The 9,022-nt window shown below is 35.7% G+C and overlaps 1 protein-coding gene across 1 annotated transcript; it reads left to right on the forward strand.

The window, feature by feature from the left end:
• Window positions 1-554: 554 nt before the first annotated feature.
• si:dkey-79d12.5 (maternal B9.15 protein) lies at window positions 555-6,470 on the forward strand. Its single transcript, XM_067449672.1, has 5 exons — window positions 555-723; window positions 2,631-2,811; window positions 4,587-4,724; window positions 4,871-5,156; window positions 5,337-6,470. Exons 2-5 carry the CDS (start codon window positions 2,639-2,641, stop codon window positions 5,529-5,531), a joined length of 792 nt encoding a protein of 263 aa, XP_067305773.1. The 5' UTR covers window positions 555-723; window positions 2,631-2,638; the 3' UTR covers window positions 5,532-6,470.
• The last annotated feature ends 2,552 nt before the right edge of the window (window positions 6,471-9,022 follow it).

Below are 9,022 nucleotides of genomic sequence, written 5' to 3' on the forward strand. Positions count from 1 at the left end.
TTTCTTTTTATGAACTAATTTGATTAATTTAATTTTGATATTTGGTAAATTCACATTATATAACTTCTTAATATGTTTTTTGTATGTATTAACTGGTGTAATTTGTTAGTTCATTCCCTGGTTTTGATGTCTGGCAATGTATAGCCTACTTTTTTATTTTAATCCTTTCTTACGAATCATAATTTATCACGCTTCAAAAGTTAGGTTTAGCGGTACATTTAATATTATTTAAATATTATCTATTATTATTAATAGACTAATCTAATATATTAGGCAACAGACATACACATACAGCACACAACAGAATACATGCATTTAAAATGATATTTTACATTTGAAAATTGATCATATTTTACAATCAAAATCATCATAGGCATGGTTTGATTGTATTTTTTAATCTTTCTTCCTGGTACACTAGCATTGACCATATTTGGGTTTGAGGTGAATCATAACAGACATGACTGCGTGCTTGTAGTAAAATGGTTGTAAAGCTGTATGGATGGACAAGGAAGTGAGTCATATGCTAATCACTGACGGTAAAATGACGTGTTTGTTGGCCGACCAAACCCAACACGAATGAAGAAACGTGGAACACTGGTGGTGTACTACAACAAGGAAGCAACGTGCTTACTCAGGTTATCAGCCTATTTGGACATAACCGTTTTGAGGAAGTAGAACTAACACGAACGAAACATCGAGTCGTTTGGGATTCAGCTTATATCGGTAAGAAATTACCTTGAAAACTATCCATGATTAGAATAATTGTTTTTATTTCTTATTTGTTCAGAAGTTAAGGGACCAAAGTTGTAAAATTGACGAAACATAAATGTGATGGTATGTAAAATGTTAAAATCTGGTTATCTTGATCATAGTCTAACTTATTACTCCGATTGGTTAGCACCAATATTATATTATATGTATATAGCCTACATATTACATTAATATTTGAAAAAAAGATTGTATTATATTTATGTATCTTCCTGGGTTTATTTTATTTTATTTTTTTACATTAATAATGAGAATTATGGTGCTTACCAGACGCACACACACACATGATTTGGGGGTTTCTCGTTGGGAATTTCCAATGATCACTTCGCTTAGTATCATCTTAGTAGCCTACTGCAAGTCGTGCGCGTGTAGCACGTGACTGAATAGCGCAGTTATTTAGTGCGCTCATTTTAACTTCAATTATACAGTAATGTACAGACGTATCCGTTTCAGTAGACTGTAATAATTGAGTGGAATGTGTTATGAGCAGCTGCTTGGAAAATGGATTATAGACATGTCTGGAACTTTGACTTTTAATAACACATGCCTAAAATGATGCTGAGTTTGTAACGTGCGCTTCACTGTGTGTAACTAGAATGGGGTGACGTTCTTTAAATATACAGAACATGTCAATCATATTTTTCATTTGAATTTGGCTGCTTAACATAGCCAAAATCTTTCATCACCTTTTGACCTGCTCACATTCGGTCGCCCATCTGAACCCATGCACATGACATCAAGACATTCTGCTTTGCTTTAGTTCCTACAGATTCTTTCAATAGCCCTAGAGTTTTATCTGTAGGTGAAAAATTGAATTTAATCTCAGCTTTATTTCAGCCCCTTGTGCTTTGTTAAAGAGACTTACTCTTGAATTAGTGACTTATTATTGTGCCACTAAAATTAGCATTCTGACTAATGTCTGAGTAGACTCAGCCTGTTGCTCAAAGGTTGCATAATAATACAGCAATCAGTTTTAGGTTAAGTGGCAGATATTTATTTGCTTTAATTAGTGTTATATAAATATTATATGTAAATCAGATATTTTTTTTCTCTTGGATTTAACAAAGACTGAATTGTCATAAGTAGCCCAGCATGTTTCGCAAAATAAATCATAAAAAGTTTAATTTGAACAGCTGTTAATTGAAAAATAAAAGTTGTAATCATTTAAACAACTTATGCAGGGTTTTATTAACTAAAGGTTCAAATACTTAAACACATTTTATTGTTGTTCTGAGTGAGAGTTTAGTTTAAAGAACATCAGTATATGAACGCATTTCAGTGTCTTGGAAAGAAAATGATATAATAATACTAATTTGCATTTTCCAAAGTCCAAAGGATTCATGTTTAGTTGCCCTTTTTTTATATATGTTAATTTGCAACTCCGAACCTTATTTAGCAATATGGTGTTGGGGAAAAAAGCAGCTCTGTTTCTTTATTTGTATCTTATTTGCCTTTAAATGCAAATTATGACTGTGGCATTCTTTCAGTATAACATGTCTTTACGTGTTGTGGAGCTGAGTTACAGCTGACACAGTTTCAACAGTTGTCAGTGGAAAGAGAAACCGTGCTTAGGGAAGTCCCTCTATCGCAGATGCTTTAAGAGATGACCTATACAAATACGAGAATTTTTCAGGTTGTGGTCAAAGGCCTGTATGTTTGCAGTCTTTTTGCGTAGTTCACTTTTGCACTCAATACAATATTCTAAATAAGAATGTTATAACTTTTGGACTTAACCAAAATATGTAAATAAGAGATCATGCCCTATCTTTGTGGTTTCTTAATGTAAAGTCCCAAAAAGGAATTCCAGCTTTTCACGTTTTTTTTTTTCTTCTTCCCTTTTTCTTTTCTGTTTTTCCTTGCAGTGACGAGAATGAAGAGAGAAGTGAGTGCTGGAGTGAACTTTCTGAAAGGTTTGGCAGTGGAGCGTGGAGGTGTGGATCAAATTAAAGCCAAACTTTTCGCTACTAAATTGCAGGAGCTTCTGCTTGAAAAGTTCTCAGACCACTGGTACCCAGACAACCCCACTAAAGGACAGGCGTACAGGTAACCCTAGCCATGTCTTAATGCCATACTGTATTTGTTATTCTTAATTCAAAATAAAAGTTAGTTTAGTTAATAATCTTCGTAATGCCAGGTTGTTATGGCCTTGTAAGTTTGTTCAAGCATTAAAGGTGCACTATGCAACTTTCCGTCCACTGGAGGGCGCCTATTCAAAACAAGTTTGAGCGCAGCATCTTGGGACATGTGGTCTTCACCTCACAGCCGGTGGAAAATAGGACTCGGGCAGAAATCACGTTCATGCATGCGGTTATTACGTTACTGTAGTGTGAAGCAGAGCAGGACCAAGTGTTGTGGAGCTGAGCACAGCTGCTGGAGCGATTGTTAGACAAACACCCGCCTCGCAAACGGCAGGACTTTTATCATGACGGGACTGGACACAGTCGCCGGACGCCTGCAATATTTCCACTCTTTCGGTTATGATTATGAGGTAACGCAGCTCTGTTTATCATATCAGATACATTAAAGTGTGTTTAAAATGATAGTACGACGTTACTCCGTGTGTTCACTTGTTCACACTGCTAAGAGTAAAGCGTTCCAAATAAAACCCGAAACCGAGGGGAGTGCAGATATGACACAATTGACAGGCGACTTCCTCAAACGCTATGCTGAAACGTCCCGGTCCTTAGTTAAAATAGCAATTTTCTCACAATTTACAAATAGTTGGAAACATTTGGGATATTGTAGGTACTCAACTGAACAAAATATCTAACACTGGCCTAGTGGTTTTTGGATATTTTACTGAAAAAATACTACATAGTGTACCTTTAAACTCATGGCCACGACACAACTAAAGCCAAAAGTATACTACGTTTTTTTTACGCGTACGCGAGTGTCAAATGCGCAGCCTTACCATGTATACTTATTTTGACTTGTGCGTGTACACAGGCATTCAGAGCATGTACAGTTTTGAGCAATCTCTCTACACAACTTACAACCAACTTACAACCAATAAATGCACAACAAAATAAATGCGCTTGTGCAACAACGCACAGTTACAAAAATCCGGCGGTAATTCGGTAGGCATGTACTCTTCTGATGATGAAATTTGCGTCACGCGCACTGTATGCTTACCCTCACGTATGCGTAAAAAAAGTGAAGTATACCAAACATATCCCTTCCTTTTATCATAATAATACACTGATCGAAGCAATATTAAATAAATATGATCTAAAATTTGTCAGGATTATCTTAATATACACTATCATTCAAAATTCGGGGATAGTAAGATGTGGGAGACGGGGATGTTTTTTTTTCGTTTTTTTTTTTTGCTAACAAAGTTGTTTGATCAAAAATACCGTAAAAAAAAAGTAATATTGTGAAATATTATTACAATTTAAAATAAATGTTTTTATTTTAACACATTTCAAAATGGAATTTATCCTGTTCTGGCAAAGCTGAATTTTCAGCATCATTACTCCAGTCTTCAGTGTCACATGATCCTTCAGAAATCATTCTAATATATTGATTTGGTGCTCAACAAACATTTCTTATAATTATTATTGTTGAAAACAGCCTGCATAATATTTGTCTGGAAACAGCGATGCACTTTTTTCTTTCTTCATGATTCTTTAATTATTAGAAAGTTCAAATGAGCATTTATTTGAACTACAGCAGAATCTTTTGCCAGTCAAAAAAAAATGAGTGAAGAAATAATGTCAAAGTACTTTAAATGAGAATATCTGAAAGACCTACAAACCTTATTTACATAGCAACCATTCATAGCATGACAATTTTTACACTCTCCTCTGATTTCTCAGATGTATCAGAATAAATGACAATATTCCCTGGGATGAATCATTATCACAAGCATGCATGGAGAGCGGCTTAAAGCCAAGCGAGTTGGGATTTCCTCGGGAGATCACAATGTGGATCGACCCGTTGGAGGTGTGTGTGCGGTAAGTCCTATGATATTTTAATGAAATACTTGTATGATAAATTAAAGAAGAACTGTTCCTATGGGCCTTGTTATGAATATTATATTTTCCCTGAAGTGCAGTCTAACACTAGTTATATTAAAGTTTATATTCGTACGTTTCCGCAGGTCTGGGGAGAACGGCAGATATTTTACAGTGGCTCAATTTGCTAAAGTGGAGGATGAGGATAAGCACTCGAATAAGGATGACACTTTTAGCCAAGTGGATTCTGTGAATATGGATACATCAGACTACCACTCAGCGACCTCTTCTGACTGCGGCTCAGCAGTCTCAAGTGATACAGAAGAGGACGAAACGAAAAAAGTGGAGGAGAGAACAGCGCAGAACACAGCTTATACAACAAGATCTAAAGCAAGGGAGCCAAAAGGGCGACGCAAGTTTCCCACAGCTCAGGTAATGCATTGCTTCAAGTTCACTTCAGCAAACTGCACTCGAGTTGAGTGAGGAAGGCTGAAATGTTGGGATTACTAGCAAGAGCAAAAAACACCAAAGATTTGTTTTCTCAGCACTTTTCGAACACAAACTATGGTGCCTAAGACTGATTTTGTAAACTATTTTCTCTGTCATTAACAGATCCCTGGCCCGCAGTACTTTTATAACCCTGCACCGATGTGGCCCAGGTACAAGAAAAAGAGCGGCATGTTCTTCACGACCGTATGCGCACCAGCACCTTCTCCTTTGTTCGCTTACTATGTCGTACCCAAAGCCCCTCCTCAGTTCATTGTGCCTCACGCTGCCTTGCAAACCTGGGGAACAGTGAAAGGGTAAAGAGCTCGAAACCAATTAGCACATACACCTGGTATGTTAGGGTATATTTATAATGTGAGACGTAAGTGCTGTTCTGCAGGGAACTTTATAGCTTATCATGACGAAATCGTAAACTAGGCAAATATTTAACTTTTTATTGATATTAGACATATTTTAAATCTTTTTTTCTTTTTATTTATTTAATCATCTTTATTTGATCAGTCAATATATGTAAACTGCACTTGCACAAAACACTGAATCTTTTATTACTTGATCAAAAATTTGACAGGACATTTTTTCCTCAACTTTGCCAGAAGTTGATTTATGCATACTTGAAATGTTTTATATTCATCGATACGGAAATCACAGCTTTTCTACCAACTTCTGTTTAGATGCTTAGGTAACTTTTTAATCATAGAATCGTGTCATAGAAAAACTTAAGTGAATGTGACCATTGTTTGAAATTGATTTCAATTCAATGAGTATTCCCAAAAATAACCTGCAGTTTAGCTCAGGTCTTAGTTGTTTCAAGTCAGTAAAACCTCTGAAAACATCACGCATCCTATGCTATTTCTATACATGATTAAAAAAAAAAAATCAACTCATATACTGAAACCAAAGAGTGCTGTGGGGGTGAGGTTTCAAATTTGCTGCATTTAGAGACAGTTCCTGGTTAATGTGAATTAACCTTTTCACTAAGAATAATCATAGCTGTTTAAGATGTGGAGAGGACTGCATTAATAATAAAAAATGTAATTTAATTAATTATACTAGATTATGTGCACAATATTACCTTTGCTATATGGTAATGGTAATTTTATTGTAATTTATTCCAATACCACTAGGTGGTAGTATACATTCCCTTAAGCCATATTTCCACATTTCATCTTTCATTTGCTGCAGTTATGATGTTTTGATTGTACATAATAGATTTTCTGTGTTTTGTAAAATTGTATAGTGTCCTCACTGCGTGGTGCATCTCACCAGTGTTGTCATATGTTTCAGAAGAAATTATTTAAATCTAGCTTTTTAGGTTTTTTAGTTTAACTGTCATGGCTAATTTAATGTGTATTTCAGCACTGGATTTTTTTAACCTTTGTTTCATGTTTATAATTTTGTATAAATGAATCGTGTGCAGTTTTTTATGCTAAGTTTATAACACCTTCACTACTTATACAAACCTTTGCCTGTTTTTGAATACTTTTTTCAGTGTTCAAATGCATCTTGATTTGTGCTTTCTCTGTATTCTTATGTTGATGTTATCCAAGCACTGTAAATATTGCTTCTGTTTGAGCAAAACATTTATGAAATCTGTTTTAAAGCTATGTCCAACTTATCTGTCACAAATATATATTTTATTACTAAAACAGTAACAAGAGTTTTCTATTTGTTTATGGTAAAATATAAATATTGACCCAACACTATTTATTTATTTATTTTGTCTTGAATTCTGTGCTTTATTAGCCTAGAAATCTAGACGCACCCTATCGGCAGCAAATTTAATTTGCCCGCAAGTGACATCTTGATGTGGGTCTGGCTTGTCAGGCTAGTGCTTTATAGTATTCTTAGTTGACTTAAAATGAACACTTTTTAAAAATGTTTTGAGACTTTTTATTGAATCTTTCCATAAACCTAAATATTCTTGATGGGCTAGTTGAAGAATTCTTGATGGGCTAGTTGAAGAATTCTTGATGGGCTAGTTGAAGAATTTAAAGTTTGGGGAGTCTTAAGTCAATCAAGTCACCTGTATAACATGATTCAAAGGAAAATAGTTTAATTTTTCAGCTGAAGTCAGTTCAGTTGATTCAGTTCTTTTGTAAAGATCAAAAATCATTAAATTAGTCATTTTCATCTATAATGCTGTTCTGCAGAACAGTGTCATCGTTGAGTTCAGTTCTCTTCCAATAGCGTCTGTGCTGTCAAACCAACAATATTGTTGAATATTAGGTAAGCCGACAGCGAAGGCTAAAGGTTAAGACCTTCTGACCTTTGAAATCAGGCCAAATAAATGGTGAAAACTTCATAAAAATGAATTACTCTTCATGGGCTCCTATAGTGAGTTGGACTAAACATTTATTGGAATGGTTGTAAGTTCTGTGCTACAGGATGCCCTGGCGGAAGGATCCACATGGGATGAGTGCGTCACATGGCCCAAGGTCATTACGTCATTCCTAGAGGAAGACGGGCAAGGATTTGAGCATAGAAATAGAATCTGCTTCAGTTCATTGAGTTTGAAGGAGCCGGATTGTAAACGAAAACGAGAGAGAGAGACACAAAATATTGTGGCCATGCTTGTCTAGTTTAGAGTTCCGGTCCCTCCTGAGTTCATTGTGGAAGTGACAGTTTAATATTTCATCTTCCAAATGGTCTATCTGCACAGTTGATGACAAGGGAATATCATTATCAAATGCTTTAAATCAGCTTTCAGTCTTTAAAAAATGTTTTGTTTAGTTTTTTACCTCAGGCTTACCATGGAACAGCAACGTCGCAAGTATATAATTTATGCCAAATGTTTCAACCACAAAAATTGCAACTTGGTAGGCTAACCTAGTTTTATGCTACTTTCAAACGTTCCGTTCCAATCACTATTGCGGTAGGTAGGTCTAACAAACATGACAAATGCTGTCAGTATTTAACAAACATGACAAATGCTGTCAGTATTTACCTATCACTTTGTTACAAATAAATGAAATGAAAAATGAAGTAGGCGCACCAAAATTAACATTTGAGTCATGTGGTAAAAGGTTGCAAAGGTGTCAAAATCACTCAAATCCACTTGCCTTTTTTTCGTGCTTCTAACACTTCAACTTTGTGGACAAAATGTTAATTTGCTGCCTAATATCCCACCCACCAACAGTTACGGTGATAAAGAGATTACCTGATCACCTGTCAGCACACGTTAGTGTAGCTATTGCATCCAAAATAAAAGTTTGTTTACATAATAAGTGTACTGTGAATAATTCTATAAATATACACACATGTATGTATTTAACACAAATATATAGTAAATATAACGTGTGTATATATAATAATAATAATATAATTAAAATAAATAATGTGTGTGGAATGAAGATTAGCCGCAGCAAGACAGAATACATGTGTGTGAATGAGAGAGGACCAAGTGGAACAGTGAGGTTACAGGGAAGTAAAGAAGGTGCAGGATTTTAAATACTTAGGGTCAACAGTCCAGAGCAATGGGGAGTGTGGAAAAGAGGTGAAGAAGCGTGTGCAGGCAGGTTGGAATGGGTGGAGAAAAATGTCAGGTCTGTTGTGTGAAAAGTGTACCAGCAAGAATGAAAGGAAAGGTGTACAAGACAGTAGTGAGACCAGTGATGTTGTATGGTTTGGAGACAGTTGCACTGAGGAAAAGACAGGATCAGCTAGAGGTAGCAGAGCTGAAGATGTTGAGGTTCTCCTTGGGAGTGACGAGGATGGATATGATCAATGAGTACACCAGAGGGACAGCACATGTGAGATGTTTTGGAGACAAAGTTAGAGAGGCCAGGTTGAGA

The sequence above is a fragment of the Pseudorasbora parva genome, chromosome 7 (assembly GCF_024679245.1).
Source record: "Pseudorasbora parva isolate DD20220531a chromosome 7, ASM2467924v1, whole genome shotgun sequence".
In the NCBI taxonomy this organism is placed as follows: domain Eukaryota; kingdom Metazoa; phylum Chordata; class Actinopteri; order Cypriniformes; family Gobionidae; genus Pseudorasbora; species Pseudorasbora parva.

What these genes read in the sequence shown, in the direction of transcription:
- si:dkey-79d12.5 (XM_067449672.1), top strand. Translation starts at nt 2,639, where the DNA reads ATGAAGAGAGAAGTGAGTGCTGGAGTGAACTTTCTGAAAGGTTTGGCA. An exon ending in ACTAAAGGACAGGCGTACAG is followed by an intron (nt 2,812 to 4,586) that starts GTAACCCTAGCC and finishes CTGATTTCTCAG; the next exon opens with ATGTATCAGAATAAATGACA. An exon ending in GCAAGTTTCCCACAGCTCAG is followed by an intron (nt 5,157 to 5,336) that starts GTAATGCATTGC and finishes TGTCATTAACAG; the next exon opens with ATCCCTGGCCCGCAGTACTT.